Source organism: Fukomys damarensis, unplaced genomic scaffold, assembly GCF_012274545.1.
Source record: "Fukomys damarensis isolate Sample0158 unplaced genomic scaffold, DMR_v1.0_HiC HiC_scaffold_4, whole genome shotgun sequence".
Classification (NCBI taxonomy): domain Eukaryota; kingdom Metazoa; phylum Chordata; class Mammalia; order Rodentia; family Bathyergidae; genus Fukomys; species Fukomys damarensis.
This window is the reverse complement of record NW_022900916.1, coordinates 57267050-57291868: the sequence shown is the minus strand read 5'-3', so window position 1 is coordinate 57291868 and position 24819 is coordinate 57267050. Positions and strand designations below refer to the sequence as shown.

General features: G+C 38.6%; 1 protein-coding gene across 2 annotated transcripts in view; it reads right to left on the bottom strand.

Moving 5' to 3' along the window:
- Nucleotides 1–24819, bottom strand: part of Col28a1 (collagen type XXVIII alpha 1 chain) — a 197379-nt gene that overhangs the window by 61439 nt on the left and 111121 nt on the right. For both annotated transcript variants that reach the window (XM_033758283.1, XM_033758285.1), the window contains exons 20-25: nucleotides 24467–24535; nucleotides 21734–21805; nucleotides 17802–17870; nucleotides 17059–17127; nucleotides 12942–13010; nucleotides 12542–12610 (exon numbers count right to left, since the gene is read on the bottom strand). In XM_033758283.1, the coding sequence (XP_033614174.1) occupies nucleotides 12542–12610; nucleotides 12942–13010; nucleotides 17059–17127; nucleotides 17802–17870; nucleotides 21734–21805; nucleotides 24467–24535 (417 nt within the window). The remainder of the gene's footprint in view (nucleotides 1–12541; nucleotides 12611–12941; nucleotides 13011–17058; nucleotides 17128–17801; nucleotides 17871–21733; nucleotides 21806–24466; nucleotides 24536–24819) is intronic.

Here is a 24819-nt window from a genome sequence, read left to right as displayed (position 1 = left end):
CATCACTGAGATAAGAAGTATTGCTGAAATGGTTACTCTTAGTGAGGAGAATACATGATTTAAAAGATTATTTAAATGAACAAAAGGGGAGCTGGGGACTTAGCTCAGTGGTGCCACCACCTGCCTCACAAGTGCAAGGACCCCAGGAGTTCAATTCCCGGTTCCAATAAATAAATAAATAAATAGATGGACAAAAGGGAAGAAACATGAATTAATTAGCATCATTAATGAGATTTACATGTGTTTCATTTAATTTTGGTACATATCAAATGTTACATATTTTTGTCAAGGAAGGGTATAGAAAGAAGGTAGTTTTTTGCATAGTAGTATTTCTTTTAAGATAGAATTTGACAGGGCCGGAGATTTAGTTCAGTGGTTCCACTGCCTGTCTCACAAGCACAGGGTCCTGAGTTCTAGCCCCAGTACCAAAAAAAAAGAGATAGAATTTGACAGACTACCATTCATATCACACACACAAACACACCAGATGCACAAGTGTGGGAGAGGTGATTGAAATAAGTTTTGAATTAACATTACACCAACTTCGTCAATGCTGTGCTTTGTTATTCATTCTGTCTTCATATTCTCTCATTTGCCACCCCACCCCCCGCGGGCACTAGGAGTGTCTGAAGGTTGTCTGCAATAAGATAGCTCACCCCAAAGTTCCCTCACTGTCCTTTTTGTCCTAGAGCCTTGGCCAATGAGCTTTAAGGGTTTTACTCCACGTCATCTGTGGTACTTGGGAACTTAGTTTAAAACAAGTTGTCTGCCCTTATCCAGGTAATTGTTGACACGTATATATGTTTAGCTTATCAAAATAATCTTTTGTACTTTACAGTCAATGGGGATATAAATTAATATGTACCTATGCATTTCTGAAACCGATTGATTTTAAACTAAGGTCTAACATTCTACAAGTGTTAGAGTTGGCCTATAACATAAACAAGATAGTATTTTCAATACAGATGGGAGCATCTGGCACTTAATAAGCCACGAACCCACAGAGATATCTCCCTGCCATGGAGGGGCCTTTACAATGTATCACATCTTTTAATGTTCCAGGAACCACGAGTCCTAATTAGGCCACCTCTGGTGATCTAAGCAAGAGCCCTGTGAAAAGCCTCACTTTGCCACTTGACACCACCAGTTCTCCCGTGATGCAGCACTACTGGTACCTATGAAGAGCTGTGTTCACCAGTGGGATTTCTGTTAATAAAACAGAATACAAGTAAACACAAATAAATTGATATTACCTAGAACTGTGGAATGCTTTATCAGAAGTAATCATCTCCTTCACCCCTACTTCACCCCAAATATAGCAGCTTCCTCTCCCATGTTCTTGTTCACCACACATCCAGGATTCAAATAAGAGGTTAGACAGGATGTAGCTGAGCACCATGTGCTTCCTGCAGAATACACAACCCCATCTAAAAAGAGAGTGGCCAAGGAAAACTGCACCTGGATCTGAACAGGTCTCTAGATCTACCAGCTTACAAAACCAGAAGACGGAGGGATGCCTTAGATCACACCATGGGGATACCATCAGCAAAATCCTCAAGTACAAATAACATATACATGGTGCAAGAAAAAAGAGTATGGGAGGAGTAAGCTGTGATTATAAGAGGCTTAAGATGTGTCTCGACCAAATGCAATTATTTGGGCAGCACTTGAATCCTAGTTCAAACAAACCAACTATTTAAAAAATTTAGATACCAATTCCCTACAGTGAATGTAATCATTCTATACTGCAAACATGTACTAATAAAATTTTTTTTAATTTATGAGAAAAACTAGAAAATTTGAGCACTGGATACTTGATATAGTATGGAATTATTAGTATTTTTAAGTTTGAAAACAGCACTGTAGCTATGCTTTGAATAAGAGCCATAATATCTGAGAGACAAATGCTAGTGCTTCAGAATGCAGTGAGGGGAGAAGAGGGGATACAGATAAGATCTAACATATGTTGATGTGGAAGTACAACAAGTAGGTAGCAGCTCGTTTCACTTGTCACTTTATTTTTGTATATGCTTAATAATTTTATAATCAAATGTTTGAATAACATTTTGAAAATCCCTGAACCATACCCCACAAAAATCTCATCACTGAGATAAGAAGTATTGCTGAAATGGTTACTCTTAGTGAGGAGAATACATGATTTAAAAGATTATTTAAATGAACAAAAGGGGAGCTGGGGACTTAGCTCAGTGGTGCCACCACCTGCCTCACAAGTGCAAGGACCCCAGGAGTTCAATTCCCGGTTCCAATAAATAAATAAATAAATAGATGGACAAAAGGGAAGAAACATGAATTAATTAGCATCATTAATGAGATTTACATGTGTTTCATTTAATTTTGGTACATATCAAATGTTACATATTTTTGTCAAGGAAGGGTATAGAAAGAAGGTAGTTTTTTGCATAGTAGTATTTCTTTTAAGATAGAATTTGACAGGGCCGGAGATTTAGTTCAGTGGTTCCACTGCCTGTCTCACAAGCACAGGGTCCTGAGTTCTAGCCCCAGTACCAAAAAAAAAGAGATAGAATTTGACAGACTACCATTCATATCACACACACAAACACACCAGATGCACAAGTGTGGGAGAGGTGATTGAAATAAGTTTTGAATTAACATTACACCAACTTCGTCAATGCTGTGCTTTGTTATTCATTCTGTCTTCATATTCTCTCATTTGCCACCCCACCCCCCGCGGGCACTAGGAGTGTCTGAAGGTTGTCTGCAATAAGATAGCTCACCCCAAAGTTCCCTCACTGTCCTTTTTGTCCTAGAGCCTTGGCCAATGAGCTTTAAGGGTTTTACTCCACGTCATCTGTGGTACTTGGGAACTTAGTTTAAAACAAGTTGTCTGCCCTTATCCAGGTAATTGTTGACACGTATATATGTTTAGCTTATCAAAATAATCTTTTGTACTTTACAGTCAATGGGGATATAAATTAATATGTACCTATGCATTTCTGAAACCGATTGATTTTAAACTAAGGTCTAACATTCTACAAGTGTTAGAGTTGGCCTATAACATAAACAAGATAGTATTTTCAATACAGATGGGAGCATCTGGCACTTAATAAGCCACGAACCCACAGAGATATCTCCCTGCCATGGAGGGGCCTTTACAATGTATCACATCTTTTAATGTTCCAGGAACCACGAGTCCTAATTAGGCCACCTCTGGTGATCAAAGCAAGAGCCCTGTGAAAAGCCTCACTTTGCCACTTGACACCACCAGTTCTCCCGTGATGCAGCACTACTGGTACCTATGAAGAGCTGTGTTCACCAGTGGGATTTCTGCTTTATGGTTTTATTGTCAGTGTACAGGGTGACATTCTCAAATAGAGGAGATCAAAAGAAGTTCTTGAATGGTTGGTTTTAGCCTCCCGTGTAAAAACTGGAGGGTTGTGGGAGCCTGCAGAGGGAGCCCTTGTACTAGGAGATAATAAACAGAATTGAGAGCAGATCCTGGAGTTTCCATTTGTAGCCGCAACAACTTCATAAACCCACAGGTTAAGCTTTATTCCTATATGCATTCACTCCCTCAAAAAATATAATAATTGCTTACATAGCCTCCCACTTCCTCTTGGCCCACAAGAGATTCTCTGGGTGGGAAACACTCCTTTTAATTTCACAAGAAAGAACCAAGTTTAGGACTGTTTACAGTATGAGTTCATGTGAGTGAATGACTCAATAAATATTTTACCTAAATCAGTGATGCCGAACCTTTTAGAGCTTTGTGATAACAGCCTGCTGTGACACATGTGCCATCGGTTCGCCACCACTGACCTAGACCATAACCTTGCATAGTGGCTTATTTGTGCCTTTAACAACATAATTTTATGAGTTATAATATTCATACATTGGAATTTTTTACTTTTTAAATAAAAAATTGCAAGTACACTGTTACAAATACTTTCTCATTAGTAAGGCTTTGCTGTCAGTATTAAAACTTATAGGCAGGTGATTTAACTCAGTGGTTCCATGGCCTGCATGCAAGGACCTGAGTTCAATCCCCAGTACCAAAAGAAAAAAAATTAAAGCTTATTATAAATAATAATGAATATGCACTAGTTTATTATTATTTATTAGCACTTTTAATTCATTGTCTCAGCTGACCTTATCAATACCAACTTATTCCATTTTATAGAGAAGGAACTGAGGATTACAGATATTACATGACTGCCTAAACTCGCACAGCCTAACATAATCCAACCTCGGTGTGAGTCCAGAGCCCATCACCTCTTTTAATGTTGGCCTTAACCACATTCAAGACTCTGCTTCTCTATAGACTTTCTTTCAGCTGCCATTTAATGAAAAGACCACCTCTGTGTGGCTAAAAAAGTGCTTTTCTTACATAAAGAATCGTATTCTCATCACCTCTTTTAATGTTGGCCTTAACCACATTCAAGACTCTGCTTCTCTATAGACTTTCTTTCAGCTGCCATTTAATGAAAAGACCACCTCTGTGTGGCTAAAAAAGTGCTTTTCTTACATAAAGTCAATCGTATTCTCAAAGAAAAAAAAAAAAAACATATTGGCTTGTAAAAATTCTTCCTTTATTGTGAGACCCATATACCGGCACAAGTACCTAGCTGCCTAAACCTTCCTTTTCCAATTTTCTTCTGTTGACTTTCTGCGGTCCTGCGATTTACCTCAACATTTCACAGATCTATTCCAGAACTGTGGCCCACAGAAATTCTTCATTGCTCACTTATCCACCCTACACTGTGCTCCATTTGGCAGAGTGAAACATACTGCAACTACAACTAATTGTAATGTTCTTGTTGGTTAGGACACCTAAAAGTGTCTTACATTATTCCATTAATTTCCCAGAATAGCTCTGTGAAGCAGGTATTATTATCCCAAATCACAGATGAGGGTCCTAAATCTCAAGGAGATGAAATGTCTTGCTAGGGTCATATAGCTAATAAGTGGCAGAAATTTTGAGATGAAGCAATGGCAAGAAAACAACCATTATACCTTATCTATTTAATAAAATTTATATGTAATACATGACAAAATAATCAGCCCACCAGAGAAGGTTTTCTCCGCTCCAACATACACACTTTAATAAGGCTTTAGTCATTCTCTCGCCTTTTGTTTCTTCTAATTAAATCCATTTCACTCTTTAAGAGGAAAGCAATTTAAAGTTGTTCAAAAGGTAATTTCATGCTTTTCTACTTTGCAGGAAATAATCAAATTTAATTCACTGTGAAAATAATCACTCCTAAGAATTTTTTTTAAGGAATAGTACTCTGAAGAGTCTACTACGATGAAGTTTAGGAATACTGAGATTTAAAATAAGGTAGGAGAACTCAAAGTAACGATTAGCATCTACTTAATGTTTATTTCTGGCTTTCAAATAAAATTAAGCCACAATTAAGTCTTCAACTTCCATAAACATGAGCCCCACTTTGGGACAAATAATGCAGATTGGCATATGGCAGCTTAGTGACTCTTGAATATCTCACTTATGGCTTTGAGAACATCGACAGAAATTCTACAGGTTTCATTCTAAGTTCATATACAGCAACCCAGATCCCAGGCATGTGTACTAGCAATTGACTGACCACTGTCATATCACTCACCCTTTAAAATGAACAGGGAAATGGTGACAAGTATCAGCCTAATTATTAAGGGGATGAAAAAATCATTTAGAAGGTACTGGAAAGCACATTACTCAAATTGCTATCATATTTCCTTTCAGGTATTTTGCCAGCTTTAAATTTCAAAGTATTTAAAATCATTTCAACTTTTCAAATATATTTTCTCCTAGAACTTGTGTGTGTGTGTGTGTGTGTGTGTGTGTGTGTGTGTGGTACTGGGGTTGAACTCAGGACCTTGAGCTTATAAGGCAGGCAGCAGAACCACTGAGCTAAATTCCTGGCCCAGCTAAGACTTTAATATTAATCTGAAAACAACCATATTTCGTGTTTCCAATAATTTTAAAAACTGCTATAGGAATTGGGGGATTTGTTGTCACTGCATTTTTTCAAAGTCATTCATGGACGATAAGCTTGATTGCCTTGTGCCAAGAATCACATTGAATAGGAAATTCTTTCTTATTTAATTGAATTAGAAACTTGAAAATATAAACACTACTACTGCACCTAGTGACAAGGAGAATAGCAGGCTCTGTAGTGCTCATATTCAATATAATTTTCCACTGGAGGAAAGTAAGTTCCCCTGTCTGCCTTACTAAAAATAAGCATGTGTTAATGGTAATGAGGGCAGTGAATGTTCAGAGGAGTTAGTGTACATTTCCAGGGCTGCAGGAAAAGTATGCGTGTACTCCTTGGAAAAATAAATGCAATGCTAGGAAAAGCACAAGAAGAAAGCAATAGTGAAAGTCACAATCTGGGAGCCTGGAATGCAGCTCAGATTTTATAGATCATACATAGAATGGAATCAGATAATAACCTTCAAAAGTTACCCAAGTCAAGTTTTCCTGGTCTTGAATTTGACCTGTTCTGAAACCTACAGGTCAAACTGCCTAACATTCAGTTTTTACTTGGCTCTGGATTTAATTAGTACTATCATGAGTTTATGGTTCATCCTGTAGCAATTTTGCAGGCATATTATAAGAAAGTGGTTTTCAAATCCACTTTGGAATTATGGACCCTTAACTTTATTACCCTTAATCCTATATCCTAGGTGAGCCATCCTTCTCAGGCCCATTCAAACTGGAATTCCTTGTCCAGTCCATGTGTGCCAATGGAATCCACAAATTCCTAGTGCATCTCTGTGTGAATTGGTCCTCTGTTCCCCCACTGCCTGGTGGTGGTGTGCACATATGTGAGCCATTGCAGAGAACAGAGGGGCAATTCAGAGGCTGGAAGCATTTTTAGAGTAATGATACATAGTGGAATTTCACACAGACTTGCATTTTAATTTATGACTATGAGCCACTTTTGTCAAGTAAAGCAATGTGTTTACAATATTCAAACATGTAAAGTTCATGAAAAATGTTTAACTCTTTTGGGTTTGGGTGTATGGTTCTCTTTAAGGTTTATATGTTTTCAGTTGTGATGATGGAAATCCAAGAATGGAAAGAAAAACCATCCAGCTACACACAAAGCATGGATGAGATGCTTAGAAGACGGGTAAATTTGGAGACAACATCTATGGGTCAGGATATCACTTTCTGGTCTGACTCTTTCAGCCCCTTAGTCTGTTATTCAGCCATCATATTCATAGTCTCCCTTTCATATACACAACAAGCAGTGTAGCAAAAATGTCTATACTGTGTTCTGTTTCTGTGAGTCCAGAAATAAACTCTTAGGCTCATGAACATCAGTAAATCAGCCCTTTGGCTCCATGCACCTCACAGGATTTGGGAGAGAAAATTCAAGAGGAAAAAGTGATTTGCAGTTTCTAAAAGGGAGACGAGATTTATGTAATGACTACCCTCAAATCACAGGGGTCCTCCTAAATCTCCAAGTCTCCAGTGAATAAAATGCAGGCAGTGAAGGGTAGCTCTGAGCTTGCCTTCCCTGTCAGGGAGCCAGGACTTCCAGTCCAGACTTCTGACAGAGGATGAGCACTTTCCACTTAGCAAGGAACCACATTTGTCAGATCCTCTTACCACTGTTTCATAAATAGATTTTAAAACTACATCTACTATGTCCTTGAAAGTGTCTACAAGAAATTTTGAAATATCTCAGAATGTCCTGTCAACATTTGAATTAAATTCAAGGTAACTGTATTAAAAGAACTACAACCACTGATGTTTTATAAAATTTTTCCACTTGAGAAAAAGCCACAGAGTACCACAAGTATGCTAGATGTTAGGGGAAGTTTTAACATGTTTTGAAACATAGAAGCTTTGATTCTAATGTCTGTCATGTGCTAAACATATGTGACCTTAACTAAATATCTCAAAAACCCACTATAAATTAATCATCAACTTTAATGGTTTCCTCATTTCAAAACACATTTGTTTTATAAGTTAATGCCTTAAGGCCAAGATTTTAAGGTGACTACACAGAGTTTAAATGAAAAACATACCAGGAAACATATGTCTATACAACCACACACACAAATACTCCCACATACTTATAGTTTCTGTGTTGTTTGAACTCAAAGTAAAAGGAGAGAAATTCAGCATACATCTGGGTCCTAGGCTTTTCGGTCAATGATAAGTTTTGCTACTTTGAATTCTCATCTTCATTTTATCAGGACAAAGTAAACTGGAATTAAAATTCAAACTGTCAATGTCAGTAATCTTATTAGGATCTTCTGTATTATTGAGAAATGGGAAGAAAGGAGCTAAAGGTGTAGGGAAGGTGGGATGGGTAAGGGAAGGGTAATAAGGGAAAAGAAAAAAATGTGAGATAATGAAAAGATGGAAACAAAGTGTTTGTAGATGGGGAGGGGGTGGTGAAGGGAGGGCAGGGACAAGGGGGAAAATGAGACCAAGACCTGTCATGTAAAGGTACAAGATCCCAATAATGAATGTAACTGTACTGTATCCCTAAAATGTACCAATAAACTCAAAGCTGGAAAAAAAAATTCAAACTGTCTTCCTTTTTTACCAGAGTCTGTCTATGTGTTTCCAAAAGTTTTCTTCAGAAGAAAAGGTCACATTGAGACTTGGAGGCCTCTTTTATTTTTTTCATTAAGTTATTTGGTACTTTTTAGGTATACAGTACCGTTACATTCATCATTGGGATCTTGTACATGATGTATGTTGGTTCTTATTTTTTCCCATTCCCCTGCCCTCCCTTCACGCCCTCCACCCTTCTCTATTTACAAAGACATTGTTTCCATTTTTTCATTTCTCATTAATTCCATTCCCTTCTTTCCTTTCCCCAACCCATCACACTTCCCCTTTTCCGTGGAACTTTTCTTGCTATTTCACATTGTCATTCATACATTTTGATCCACATTTTTACACTTTCAGTTTTACACTGCAGAGAAACTATTCAGCATTTACACATGTGTGTCCTATTTATTTCACTTCAGAGTATCGCCTCAATATGCATCCATTTATCCATAAATGACTCTATTTTCTCCTTCTTTATGGCTGAGTAGTACTCCATTTTATAGAAAAACCACATCTCCTTCAGCCAGTCCCCAGTTGATGGACAATTGGGCTGTTTCCAAGTTTTACCTACTACAAACTGTGGTGCTATAAACATGGGTGCGCATATATTGCTGTGGTATGATTCTTTAAATTATTTTGGAAGGATACCCAGTAGAGGGATAGCCGGGTCAAATGGCACCTCTAATTCTAGTTTTTTGAGGAATTGGAGGCCTCTTTTTTTTAAAAGGAGAGGTTCTTTCAAAAGTCATTTAAAAGCTGGTATTTGCTTTTAATGCTTCCTTCATTTTCAAGTGAATAATGTGAAGTTCCTTTGATTCTACAACCAGCTCATTCCCCTAACATCTCTTTCCATACCTACAGATGTCCTAGTTCACACACTTCCCATAGGAAGAAACAGGGGTTAATGGAGAAAAGTCGGAGGTGGCTCAGAGAGAGGCCAGCAGAGAGCTGGGCCGGGCTCGTGTTCCTCCCCAGACCTCCACCTGCAGCTCAAAGTGGGCCAAAGGCTGCAGCCTCCACTCACGCTGACCTTGTTGCCCTGCACAGGAGACTGAGTCTCACTAATGACAAACCTGGCAACACATTGGCTATTTCAAACACAAATAAAAATTTTAAATGTAAAAGTAGCATGAAATTTTGCAAGGAACACCATTCTCTTGGTTTCCCCCCAATGACACATGGAAACAAATACAAGGAATATTTGGAGGGAAGTGGTACAAAAACATTCAGCAAATGTTTTAGTCTATGACTTAAATAATCGGACAGAGTGTAATATTCACAAGAAATTTTTAAATGCTCTTTAGCTGTGCCTAAGTGCCTGTATTTATTAATGCTAAATTTAAAGGTGTAGCATAACAGTATAATTTAATGTAACATTATGAAGACTTACATAAAAATCTCATAATAATCTGCTCTCTGAAAATGTAAGTAATCATCTGTTTAACTTGGAATAAAAATATAGTCTACTTAACATTCTGTTTTGTCTTATTTTAAATAGGAATAAGTTTCTACTTCTCTAAAGAAATATTTGGTCCAGTTACAATTGTTTCCTTCTTTACAAATGTTTCACTCAGAGCAGAAAGTAACAGTTTACCTATTGAATTTCTCTATTATTTTAAACTTTAGCACTTTGATAAAGTATGCCTTAAAGGAAAAAGATTACCTTAATACCTACATTCAGTATGGTTCATTGACAACACTATTCAAGAATCTGGGTTATTCCACACCGCTATGGCTTGGGTCTAGATGCTTCCCGAAGCCTCATGTAATCTTTTTCAGAGGTGGCTGGATCTAGCATGTGCGACTGATTCACAGTGCCCTGCTGGGATCAATGGTGTGTGATCACCAAATCAGTCCACTGATTCATTGGTTTGGCACTGCCCTAGTCCCAGTAGCTTAGATAGAGTACAAAAGGAACAGAAAAAAGCTGCTAAGGTCCCTTGTTGCTTTTGCTACCTTGTGGGTGTCATGAACTGTCTCTCTCCTGCAATGCCCCTCTGCCACGTGCCATTCTGCCTGGGAGACAGCCTACTATGGACTGAAACCTCTGCAAACTGTGAGCTAAATAAATCTTTCCTTCTTTAACTTTTGGTGTTGGCTATTTTGTCTCAGCAACAAGAAAAGTAACTAAGGCACATACCAAGGTGGAACTTTGAACAAAGTATCTCACATTTGCATGGTTTACACAGTACTTTCAGATGTGTTCTCACACTCACCTCTGGTAAGTACCCCAAGAAACAGAAATACAGCAGGTATTAAGATTTCCTTAGAGGGCTGGGGATTTAGCTTGCCTGACAAGCACAAGGTCCTGAGTTCAATTCCTGACACCAAAATATTATTTAAAAATAAAAAATAAAAGACTTTAAAAAATCTCCCTAGCCAGGTATGGTGGTGTATGCCTGTAATCCTAGCACTCATGAGGCTGAGGCAGGAGGATCACTGTGAGTTCGAGACCAGCCTGGGCTACATAGTTCCAGGTCAGTCTCGACTACATAGTGAGACCCTGTGTCAAAAATCCAACAACAACAAAATCTCCCTAGAGCGGATATTTCCAATCCTTCATTCTACTTGGAAGAAGCTAAAGTACACCTGCCCATTGTAGAGGTGCACTACCAGGGTGTGGTCACCTCTAAATGCTATGGCAGAAGCACAATCAGGACAAAAGAATTGGCATTCAGCAGATATATTTTCTTTTACTAATGACCTGGAATTGTGAGGAAAATCTGAATAGTTATATTACTAAAGAAAATATTTCTGTTTAGTATAACTGTGATCATTCATTCATTTTCTAGTCATTCAACAGATTATAGAGCTCGTAATGGGTTGTACTCCAAGATCTGGTGCCAGGAAGTCAGGAGGGAACACAAAGAGCTTGCCTTCCAGAAAAGCTACATTCTTGTGGAATGTGCCAGGCAATAAAGGAGCAGGGTGATTTAAGAAAGTGACTCATTCTATAAGGAAATACATAGGGATATAACAGTGATGAGTTTTTCATTGGTGGATAGGGAGGTAAGCTATGAGCTGAGGCCTTGGGAATTGGCCATCTTAGCAGAGCCAAAGCTCAGAAGCACAAAAGAGCCATGAAAGGGCAGGCCAATATGACTGGACAGCTTAGCAAGGAGGAATGGGTAAAAGCGGTGTCAGGTCATGAAGGATCACAAAGGCTAGGGCAAGTTTATTATAAATACAATATAAAGAGAAGCCACTATGCTATTTTTAATGAGGTATTATCTGATGTGTAATTTTCAAAGATCATTCTGTGTACCAAGTCACATAAAGGTAGAGTTGGAAAAAGGAAGACCAGTGAAGAAGCCATTTGAATAGCCCAGCCAAGCAATGATGATGGTGTTCTGCTGGGAGGAAGCAGAAGAAACAAAGGAGCCCGAGTCAAGAGGTACTTGAAAACAGAACTCAGAATTTATCAAAGGACTAAACATAGAGGGGAAAGAGGAAAAGGAAGGTAAAAGGATGGCTTTTAGGTCTTTCGGCCTGAGCACGGAGTGACGGCAATGACTTTTACAGGATTATGAAGTGAAAATGCAGGGTTCTATTCTGGATGTTAGGTTAGAGATGCCTGTCAGAAATCTAAAGGAAATAGATGGCAAAATCCAGACACATGATATGAGAGCTTAGGACAAGGAAGTTTAAAATTAGGAAGCCATCAGCATGCAGACAATGGCTGAAGCCATGGGAATGGATGATAGTGTCTAAGAAGTCAGAGGAGGGCTCTACACTGAACCCTGGTGTTGGCCCAAGAAGCAGAAGCAGCAAAGGAATGTGAGAGTCACTCACAGAAGAAACCACAAAGTCAAGCTATGTGTTCAGATTAGTTCAAGTTCCCCAGGAAGAGACGAAGGCAAGTAACTATTGATTATCTCAGGAACCTCTGTTCTTCTGTCAGATAAAAACAATCACCTTTGTGGACATCATTACCTATGAGTATGTTTTTAGAAGCTAGGATGCTTCCTACTTCAGAAATCTTACCTTTGCTCCAGTGTCTCCAACTCCTCGTACACCCATGGGTCCCGGGGGTCCTGGCAATCCTCGAGGTCCCTGGGATGACATCACAAGCAGGCACCTTGTCACACACAATGCTCAGACAAACAAACAAAGGGGGAGGGAGGAAATGTTTTCAACATTGCTATAGTTTAAATTTTATTACATATTTTATAGAGAATCAGAAGAGAGGGGCTTAAAGGGCCCCAAAACAAAAAAGTGATAAATGTTTAAGGAGATGGAAATGCTAATTACACTGATTTTACCCTTCCACATTATATACACATATCAAATCATCACACTATATACCACAAATATGTATAGTTACGAATGAATTAAAAATGAATGATTTTCACAAATTAAAAGGAAAAATATCCTCATCACTTACAGTCACACCAGGATAGCCATCACCCTTGAGTCCTGGAGCACCTACTGGTCCCTGAGGGCCTTGGGCACCCTGAGTAAATTCCAAAACCAGGTGATATCATGAGACTAAACATGAACCATTAGGGAAAGCTTGAGCATAATGCCAATTCAATGAACCAAAGATAGATTTGGTAAATGCAAAGGAATGATATGAAAATTTTAGGATAAAATCCTACCACATAGGATAACTCCATGTGTCTTCACGAGTCTCATGCCCTTCAGCTCAGCAGGAAATATGGCGTGAGTGTAGGTAACATATAGGAACCATTACAAAGTCTCAAAGGAAATGCATTTCATAAGAATTGTAAGATACAGTATCTCCAGAGGTGCTGGCACACACCTGTAATCCCAGCACATGGGGGCTTGAGGCAGGAGGATTGCTGTGCACTTGAGGAAAGCATATGCTACATAGTGAGATCAAGGCCAGCCCAAATAGCAAGACTCTGTCTCAACCCCCTTCTCAAAAAGATATACTATTATATTATAATATATTGCTAATAGTTTAATTTTTCAAATTATCATTTTGTGTATTGCAAACCAGGAAGAAAAAAATGAAAACATTTAATAAGCATAGTATAAAAGAAAGAATATATAGAAAATGTTGAGTGTAGGAAGAGGGAGGGGAAAGATAAAAAAGAATCAAGATATGTTATGAGCATGTATCAACTTCATATGATGAATGTAATCCTATACCACAGACATGTACTAATTTAAAAAAAAGAAAATTGTAAGTGTAGAATAACTATGTGACCTACTATTGCATTAAATCAACTGTCTCCATTTATGGAACTCAAATCACACGGGGAATAAATAAACCCAAGTGAAACCCTAAACACATTAACTCTTAAAAACTCATGAAGCTTTTCACACCAGAGAAACTATTCAGTATTTACACACGGTGTTCTATTTATTTCACTTAAGAGTACAGCCTCTAAAGGAGTAGAGGAAGTGGGAGAGGTAGGGGAAAGGAAAGAGGGAAAAGAAAAAATACAAGAAAAGGAAAAAATGGAAACAAAGTCTTTGTAAATAGAGAGAGTGGAGGGGTGAAGGGAGGGCAGGGGTACGGGGAAAAAATGAGAACCAAGATACGTCATGAAAAGGTACAAGATCCCTATGATGAATGTAACTGTACTGTATACCTAAATTTAATGAAAGAAGAAAAAAACTTATGCAGCAATTGGATACTGGTAGTTTGTCCTTCACATCTTAGGACCTATGAAAATGTGACAAACATTGCTTTACAGTGCTATCCTTAAGCATCAAAAGCTTTTAGAAGCAGCCAAACTTAATGTACATTTACCATCAACACAAACCTAAGATGATTTCTTAAACTTCCCCAGTAAAGAGCAAGAAAAAGGCCTGTAGTGGACATGAATTCTGGTACATCCCCAACTACAGGAAACTAGTCACTTTGCAGAAGCATTTTTTGTGCTGTTCCAACTGTTTTTATGGTGAAAGCTCTGAACATTCACTTATGATATTTATCCCCAAATAAAACTCCCATTTCTCCCCATGCTTACACAAAAAGGGGACCAACAGCAAAATAAAGCAGTAACTGCTCCCTGGTCATGTGGAAAAGAAAAGAAATTTGGAATCCAAACTCACTTTCAGTTTTTATTTCTAATTTCCACGCCAATAATTTAATAATTTCTGGCAACTGCTATTAACCTCTGGCACCCACAGAGGAAGGGAAAAAAAAAACATGAAAACATTCATAGTTTGGAAACCTTTCTCCTAGACATTTTTTTTTGGGGGGTCTCTCATCATGTAGTTCAGGTTGGTCATAAACTCACTATGTAGTCCAGGCTGGCCTCTAACTTGTGGGGATCCTCCTGCCTCAGCCTCCAAGGTACTGGGATTACAGGCATGTACCACCACACCTGGCTTTCCTAGCGATTTTTGTCCTCTCTCGAAATTTTTTCAGTTAGGTTGTAACTTCTAATAGTAATAGGAAATAGCAAGAAGAAGGGAACATTTTATCTTGGATTCCTCACAGTATTTCTGCAATGGAATTTTGCCAGTTGGTCTTTCTACCCTGACTTGAAGGTAATGTTCTACAAAATGAAAGACTTTGAAAGGTCTCTCCTATTCAACAAAAACTAGGGCAAAAACTAAAATCTGATGTTTTGAAATGGACTTTAGGGCAGGTCTGGTACTTCCTGAAGTAGCACACACATGGAATTAATGTACCAAAACCTCTATCAGACATTTAAAGGAGTACATGACCTCCCAGAAACCTAAAATTAATGAATTTTAATTAAGAATGACATAAAGAATATCACTGGACCCCAAGGGATTAGAAAAATGTTTGGTGGAAGAGGCAGACATCATTAAATACCACCATCTACAATGTCCAATAATCATCAGTGGAAAACAGGTGATTAGAACTCTAGCAACACATTTAATTCTATTTTATCACTACTGCAAAAAGTATAAATACAAACCGAAAAGTATAAATCATGGATTGTGACTATAGTTTTCAAACAATATGAAAGCTGTCACACAAATATGATCGATCAAGGTCGTGTCTAGTTTTCACACTAGGAAATGCGGCCTTTTCTTCCCCCAGTACCTACATAGTTGAGTTCTGTGTAACTCAGGACCTGGGGAGCAAGGTTAACAACTCATTCCACTTGTCCAAGACTTTCCCAGGTTTAGCTCTGAAAACTTGGCATCCCAGGAACCCTTCCATCACAAGCACACTACTGCAGTTCTCACTTGAGCAGTGGGACTGTGAAAACAGTGTGAACACTGGAGGACCTTCAACAAGAATCCCTCTAATTTATATCTGCTTTGTGACAGATTTTGTGTTAAATTTCATTTGAAATTTAAAGTCAACTCATCTTTTTAAGTCTGGAAGTCATTGGTTTGAGCACTTGACTCCTTTTATCTACCTCACTAAAACATCTGATAAGGAATCATAGAAGCCAGTTTCAAAGCTACACAGAAACACACTATTCATTTAATAAATACTTGATAGCTGGGCGTGGTTGGTGCACACCTGTAATCCCAGCAGGTGGGAGGCTGAGTAGGAGGATCGCTGTGAGTTCGAGACCAGCCTGGGTTACGTAGTCAGTCTCAACTACATAGTGAGATCCTGACTCAAAAACAAAACAAAACAAAAAAACATGATAGCCCCTGAAACCTATTGTCATAAATAGAGACGTATTAGGCAATGGCCAAGAATATTGTGAATGCTGCATTTTGCCATGCTGATTGGTAGAGTGTGAGGAAGGAAACCATGCTTTATGGCCATGCAAAACCAGATATGATGACTTACAATTGGTTGGGTCCTGATTTAGTATTTTTATTTTCACTTGAAATAAGTCCAAAGAAGGGATAATCAAAGCAGATGAAATGATTATCCACTAAAGTTTCCAAACTCAAGATTTTTTGGACAGTTTTTCAGAACAGTTGTGCTTCCTCATTGACAAATGAAATGAATCAGATACCATTCCAGCTCTTATATCACAGACTTTGCAAAAAGAGTATTTTCAAACAATTGTCTAGTAAGCAAAAACTTAACCATCTGAGCTGCTTCTCCCCACATGTATGAAAAAGAAACTGTTTTCTTTTTTTTTTAAGAAAGAGAATAGCTCTATTCTACAACTTAGTTTATCAATATAAAGACTCTACAAGTAGAGCAATCAACTTACTAAGTGCAATAGTGTAAACCTTGAATGCACCCAAAGGACCATACATGGAAGGTTTCGTCACACCATTTACAGGTGGAGGAACCTCTAGGGGTGAAATCTACTGGAAGGTCATTGGTACCATGTCTTGAAAGGGATACCAGGACCCTGGCCCTTTCCTGTCTCTCTTTTGGCTTCCTCATTAGCATAAAGTGAAAAGGCTGCCCCACTACATACCCATCCTGCTCTCCTGTGAGGCTACAGACCCACAGAAGCAGGGCTACCTAATCATGCTCTGAAACATCTGACTCCACAAGAAAAAGTAAGCTTTTCCTTTTATGAGTTGGATGTTTCAGGAATTTTGTCATGGTAACAGAAAGTTGACACATTAGGCATAAAAATCTACCTTCATATATGCAGGACAAAAAAAAGCATGAATAAGCATACCTTTGGTCCTCGAATAGAAAGCCCAGGCTCTCCTTTAAATCCAGGGATCCCAGGTCCTCCTCTGTCTCCCTGTACATTTGAAATAACATTCACATGCTCTAGGTTTCATGAGGAATCATAGCAGTACATAGCAAAAGAGGGACTGGTAAAGAGCTTGATGTATCCCTTTCAGGACTTGAAAGAGTATATTCTCTCAATAAATTTGAGAGGATTTCCAAATCCTGAGTAAATAAAACCTGTCAGTACAGACTACTATAGCTAATTGGAGAAAATCTAGTGAAATAATATGGAGCAATTCGGAGTCAAATGCTTAGACTGTAAGAATTCCTGTGGGTGCTCCTAAAACTGAGTGCATTTTTTCTACCGCACTATTCAATTATATATCCTAGTACACTCTTCTGAATAAAGATAATAAAATTCTTTCCTGCTTTAGGGTTTAGGATTTGAGAGGGGTAACACAATGTGAAGGAAAGGAGGGCAGGGACAAGGGGAAAAAATGAGAACCAAGACCTGTCATGTAAAGGTACAAGATCTCATTGATGAATGTAACTGTACCATATGCCTAGAATGTACCAATAAACTCAATTTTAAAAAAGGATTAGGATCAGGAGTGGGAAACCTGGTTTTTAGTCCAAACTCTGATGCTGGCTTTTATACTGCTTAGCCGTGAAATATCAGGTTGAATGAGACCATTTCCTAAGGCTTTTCCAAAAGTAAAAAAGAAAAAATTCCCCAAAACATACCTTTGGCCCAGGTGGTCCAGGAATTGCTGCTCCAGGCATTCCAAAGGGGCCCATAATGCCCGGCTCTCCCTTGAAAAGAGCAAAATACTCCTTACATTTCAAGCAGAAAAACCATATGTAGGGACTGTGTCAGAAAAAGAATAGAAATGTCTCTAGATTTTATAATGTTAGAACCTTGTTCTCTCTTAAAGACTACTTTGAAAATAATTTGAACATCTTCTGTACACCACTTCCAAAGTTATTAACCTGTAAGATTTCAGTGCTTTTAAATAACTATATTCAATTTATTCCTGAATGTTGAGAAATGTTTACCTCCTGTGCACCCGTTTACTGATGTGCTCCAGGGCTGGGGACGTGACAGAGTACTTGCCTAGGGTGCAAGAAGCTCTGGGTTCACTACCTTGCACAAAAAACAAGAACAAAGACAAAGAATGCTATGCTTCTTTTTATAGTATATGCCAGGAAGCTCAGAGAAAAATGTTTTGCTCAATTATAACAATCTTATTCAGCACAAGTTTTAGAGTGCAATAAGTCTTTCCCCTTTACTGCTTCAGGGGCCCATGCACCATGCCATATCTATTTCCATTAAACTTTATCTCACATTATTTTTAGAAGTGGAGTTTACAAATTAAAAAAGAAATTTTGTCTGGTGTGAATAAATTATAATAGTACATAAGATCCTAAAGAGATAACTGACAATGTAAAATAGGAAGAAAAGGGCTAAAGGTGTAGGGAAAGTGGGAAGGGTGGGGGAAAGGTAATAAGGAAGAGGAAGAAAATAGGAGCAAGTGAAATAATGGACATAAAGTGTTTGTAAATGGGGAGGGGAGGAGGGGGTAAAGGTACAAGATCCCAATGATGAATGTAACTGTACTGTATACATAAAATGTACCAATAAACTCAATGAGGAAAAAAAAAAGAAAGAGGTCACAAAACAGAACAGCATTCTAGTATGGCAAAAAAAAAAATAATAATAGATTACATAAAGTACCAGTAGTTAGATTGAGATTCAAACAACTAAATCATCTTACAGCCTTGTAACACTTCATCTATGAAATTGTTCAAGTTATCTAAGAATGAAAGCCAATAAAATATATAGGACAAAAAAAAAGAAATTTTGAATAGAAAAATTAAAAACCTCCCCTCTCTCTCCTTCTCTACTCCACCCAGCTCTTTTTTCCTCCCTTCCACTCTGGAACCTAATACTGGTTCTTAGAGGCCCACTTGGAGCAATGACAAGTCCGCTGTCCCTTTGAATCTGGACAGTGACTGAGATTTCAGCGAGTACAGCCATTATCACAGCATTTGGTAGATACACAGTCAGAAGTTCCAAGTCCCACGGATTTGGATTCAATCACTTACAGGCTGAGCCCATTAATGTGCATTTTCACAAAGCACCTGTGGTGACTTTGACACTAGTCCCAACACCACACTTTGAAAAATAACATTCCAAAGCAACTATCATCAGATACTACAAGCTGGGACATAAGAAGGAAATATTAGGGCTTCTCTACATAACATTCATCGGTCTTTTAAATTTTCCACAATTTATGTAAATTTCATAATATACTAATATGACATTTCATGAATTAAAATTATAATTTAAAATAAATTTATATTGGAGTGTGCTCAAAATTTCCAGGCACAGCTCCATCAGCAGGGAAACTAGCCCTCTCCAGTAGGTATGGGCTGAACAAATGAGGCTGATCCTGGATTTTGAACACCCTTGGCTATGAATGGTTTTGCATTTTCGAATGGCTGTAAATGAACTTCTATACAATAGTATCATTTTGTTTCTTGGCTCACAAAGCCAAAATATTTACTATTTGATGCTTTACCAAAAAACACAAAAAATAGGATTGAAGTACATCTGTGCCTATAAGATTTCAGGTTGCAACTCTCTCGGCCTGACTCATGTTCTTGGTCACTCAGTGCCATAATCTGTCGGTTGGGTCATGCAGTTCCCTCCAGGAAGGGCACAGCAGTCACATTTACTGTGATGCACCACGTTTATCTTCCGTGCTGAGGCCTCTCCTGGGCAGACGGTGTGGCACAAACTAAGAATGCCAATCTCTGGGTCCCAGTTCCAACCGTAGCACATACGTGCCCATCCCAATCCAATGGCAACAGACACACCCTTCTAGCCAATCCTGCGACATAGAAACCCAAGTCTCGACTATTAGATGTCTTCATTGAATTGTACGTGGTGGTACAGATCTATAATCATGGCAGTCTGGAGGCTAAGGCAGAAGGCTCACGAGTTCAGCCCAGCCAATCCAATAATTTAGTAAGACCTGTCTCTCAATAAAAAATAACAACAATAAATAATTTTTTTAATTCTTCACTAAAACTAAGGAGAAAGCAAAATAATACTTCCACACTTAATGTGTTCTACTTTTTAAAGAGGCCAATTCCTTTTAAAATGTGAGAAGTATAGAAAGTTTTCTCATACACAAGACCTCTGAATTAGGTGTGATTATGCTTTAAACATGGCAATGCTTCATCTTTAAAAAGCAGCTTTATTTCAAAACATAAAATTATGCACTCTCAGTAAGAATAAGTAGGCCGAAAAAGCCGGGTGTGGTGGCGCACGCCTGTAATCCCAACACTTGGGAGGCTGAGGCAGGAGGATCGCTGTGAGTTTGAGACCAACCTGAGTTACATAGTGAGTTCCAGTTCAGACTCAACTACATAGTGAGATCTTAAAAAAAAAAAAAAAAAAAAAAAAAAAAAAAAAAAAGAAAGAAAGTATAGCTAGGACAAGATCTACACCAAGAGATTCTTACAAAAAAGAAACAGAAAAAACTTAAGAGTAAAATCTGATTATGTGCAGGGAAAAAAAGAATAACTAGTACATAAAGAACCATTACTGGTATTAAGACTAATACAACACATTTCCTATATGATGACATTTCTCATAATGTCCTTTTTTAATTACGTGCAGCAGGGGACACTTATGGGAGACATGCAGTTTCCCAGGGACCAAGAAATCTAGATTTGTAACAAGCTTCCCAGATGACACTGAGGGACACTGAAATTTCAGAATCACTGGTCTACCGGTGGGGTGGTGCTCTGTTTGTACCTGCTATTATCTGGCCAGGATCATTTTTTAAAATTTTGCTTACTAATCATCCTCACATACACTCTTCATCTTTTCTCTTACGATAGCATCTTTCTGGAGGCATAAACTCTCCCAGATTGGCAGTTTCAGTTTCTTGGCAGACTCCTGACCTTGGGGTTCTCACCGCATGACACATAACCATGCTCGCCTCTCACAATCTCTTCCATTTCTTTCCGGGGTGCCTGGTTGGGACAATTTATCAGGACCATACTGACCATTTCACAGGGCTGATTTTCCCCTCCAACTCCATGTGTGGAACACTTACTAGATGCCAGGGACCTTGCTGAGTTCTCATTAATTCCTTATCTTTACAACATTGGGAAATTGATCACTTTCTTACCTTCTTTCTATATTTGGATGAGCAGGCCCTGCAAGGCTCTCACAGAGCCATATGAAGAGGGCCTGCTCAAGCCTGCTCTGAATCCTCACATGCTGCCTCTTACTCTCCGACTTCCACTGCTCAGCAAAATGAGATGATGAAGACATGGTATGTGCCCTGGTTCCAGCTTTATCTCCAAATCCGGATATGTGGCCATTAACAGAGAAGGCTGACCGACTACAGGCTCAATTTCAGAGGCATGAACATCCCCAGGAAAACTGCATCCTTTGTATAATCTCTTCATTCCATTCTATTATGGACTGGGAATGGAAGGGTTCCTACAAGATTGTTTTTATTTGAGGGGGCTTAGTTTTGTGTTTGTAGGGAAGTGAACAAGTAATCAAATTTGCAGTGAAAATCTAACATTTTATTAAAACCAGACACAATTACAATCTCCCCAAAGATTCTTAAATGAGAATATAAGAAACATACCTTTGGCCCTTCAGGCCCCGGAAATCCCCTCTGTCCTTGATTCCCTTTGCTCCCTTTCTTTCCTTCATCACCCTGACAAAATAATTATAAAATATAAATATGGGATTAACAAATCTTCTCCTCACCTAATAATCACCACAGCAGAGTCAGACTCTCAACAAACACCAATTTAAAAATTATATACCTAAGTACAGCTTAGCTGTGCAGGTTTATCAATGTTCTTCAAAAAGCTGCATGGCTGTGAAATTGTTTAGGGTTCATCATTCATTCAGTATGATTTAATTTAAGTTCTGGGTCTCTCTGAGATGGTACTTGAATTTCCAGTTTTTTTATATCCTTCATCTATTAACAGATGGGTCTAACATTCACAGTTTCAGAAAAGAGGTCTATATATGCTTTTAATCTTGTTTTTTATTTTTCATGCCATTTCAATTTTTAAAATATAAGAAAAGACATTTTCCAAATCAGAGCCCCATTTCTTCCTCAGTGGGAAGTCTAGTTCATTCTCCCAACGGTGCCAATAATCTTACTGGTAGGAAGACACTTGAGAATTAGCTGGCAGCAGGGCCAGAAACCACCTCCTGGCTGTCCCCAGGCATGGTTGTAATCTGCAGGGATCCCACAAAAGGATTCTGTGATCTCCAACCAGAAGCCTCCCACTGTTACCACACTATCTTCCAACCAGAGCTCTGCTGTGAGGTCATATCCAAGTATGCGCCTGCAGCTGAGGTCAATTATACATTCACGTTACAAATGGCTAAACCGTGGTTTTCAAACTTGACCTTCAGAATAACCTGGAGGACTTGGAACACAAAGGCTGGGCTCCTCACCCAGACTTTCTGACTTAGAAGGCCCTCCCTGAGCCCAGTGATGCGCAGGTGTAACATTCCCAGGCAACGCTGGTGTGGCCAGTTCAGGAACCACACCTGGATAACCTGTGGACTCTTCTCGGCTCATCAGCAAAACAGATGCTTCAGGAAGAAGAGGTAGACTCCTGTGGAATCCACAGAGATGTAACTAACATCCACAGAGTCCACACTAAGGAAGATCAGGGACACTGGTCATGGAACAGCTGAATATCCAGCTTCACTTGTATCATTATTATCCACAGAGACAAAGCATGGCCACAAGGATTTACTTTTCTCCATTCATTTTACTGACCAAAATCACCCTAGAAGACAACAGGCAAACAAGAGACACTGCACTGACAATGCACCACGGCCTGCCTAGAATAGGTGACGCGCTCCTACCATCTTCTCCAATGGCCTCCCATAAGCTACAAATCACTACATAGCGGTAAATCTACTGGCCTCTCTTATGGTGCCATTTCTCTTTGCTTATTGGTTGCATCTACCATCACCCCTTGCTTTCACCTTGAAACCCTTTCTCCCTGGCTTCCCTCACACACTACATATTATTATGCTCACGCTGTTCCGATTCTCTTTCTTCAGCCTCCTCACACTGTGAGACCCAGACTTCAGCTCTCTTTCTCAGAGGTAGAATTCACTCTCACAGCTTCAAATAATTAATTTCAAGGTTCTATTTCCCACAAGTAGACGACACGGACCCTCAAGTTATGATCAGCCTGACATACGAAGAACAGGATAATTAGGTTAGTGGAAGATTCATCTGCCTCTTGCTATCTATAGCGTGTATCCAGGTAAACATCCAGATCTCAGCTGTGCTTACATACATACAACTTGAGTTACAACCAGCCCCTGGAAACCCATCAAGTTCAGAAGTCAAGGGTCCACTATATTCTAGAAAACATTAATTCTCCTGAATGGTTATAGGTCAATATTTCATAAAGAAAATCATGATGTTTTTTTAAAAAGTGTTTCTTCTCTCCCCATGTCCTAAAACAAAAGGGATCCTATGATAGGGTAAATCAATAAATTAAAATGTTTAAAATTATATATATATATATATATATATATATATATAAATTTGTTTCTCAAATTTGAAAGATTAAGAACTCAATTTCAGCAGTTTCAATAAAAATATATATTAAGCTATCAATTATTATTTTAGTAGAATTACAAATAGAACACCAGAAAGTATACAGTTTTATTTTGGCTTTATTCATATTTAATTCATTCAAACCTCTCTATGGGCATTGGTAACTGTATATAAAAATTACAGGAACTTTAGAAGGTTTGGTTATGTCATTATTCATCCTATTATTTTGACATATAAAGATGTTATCCAACTAGTATTTGTACTGGGCATAAAATAAATTTATGCCAATTGTTAACAGAAATTGCATTTTTTTAGTACTATGGACTGAACTCAGGGCCATGCACATGCTAAGCATGTTCTACCTCAGAACTATATATCCAGTCTCCAAAACTGCCATCTAATAACGTAGTATTGCTTATTGTGTGAGATTCTATGAATCTCTAAAGAAAATTTATGGACTTTCAGGTTTCAGCTGTGCGTCTTGGGGCTTCTTTTTCTTCCTCTGGGTCTTTAAATGTCAGTCTTCCCATTTATTGAGAAAACACGTGTTGAACTCTTCTTTATCCCGGGTCTTATGATAGATGTTAGGAAAATAAAAATGACTAATACATACCTGATGTCTTCCAAAGCCTCACGGGACAGTATCCACAGTTTTAAGCCAGATGTATACACATTTGACAGAGCAAAGATATCAATCAAGTTTCCCCTAAGTAGGGCCTCAGTATCAGGAACAAACAGACAAGCTGCTGCCCTCACGTCCCGTCACTGGCATACCTTAGGGCCAGGATGTCCTTTCCCAGGTGGTCCCTCTGGGCCTCTTGTTCCTGGAAGCCCCGCTTCTCCCTGGAGGAAATGACACTGGTGTCTTACTGGCCTTCTACAGACAGGATGCTTGGTCCTTCCCTTTTCTACTCTTCCTGCCAGCAGATTCAGTTGAAACCTCCAAAACAGACCAGACCTTCGCTCTAGTCTCAAAATTAATTTGGAAGCTTATCAATGAATAAATTAACATGAAACGCCAGTTTAACTAGAGCAACTGAAATATCATGAGAAAGTTTAATCTCTCAGCCAATTTCCCTAGCAATAAGCTCTTTTTCCTTTGGCTCTTCATTCACTTTTGGTAGTTT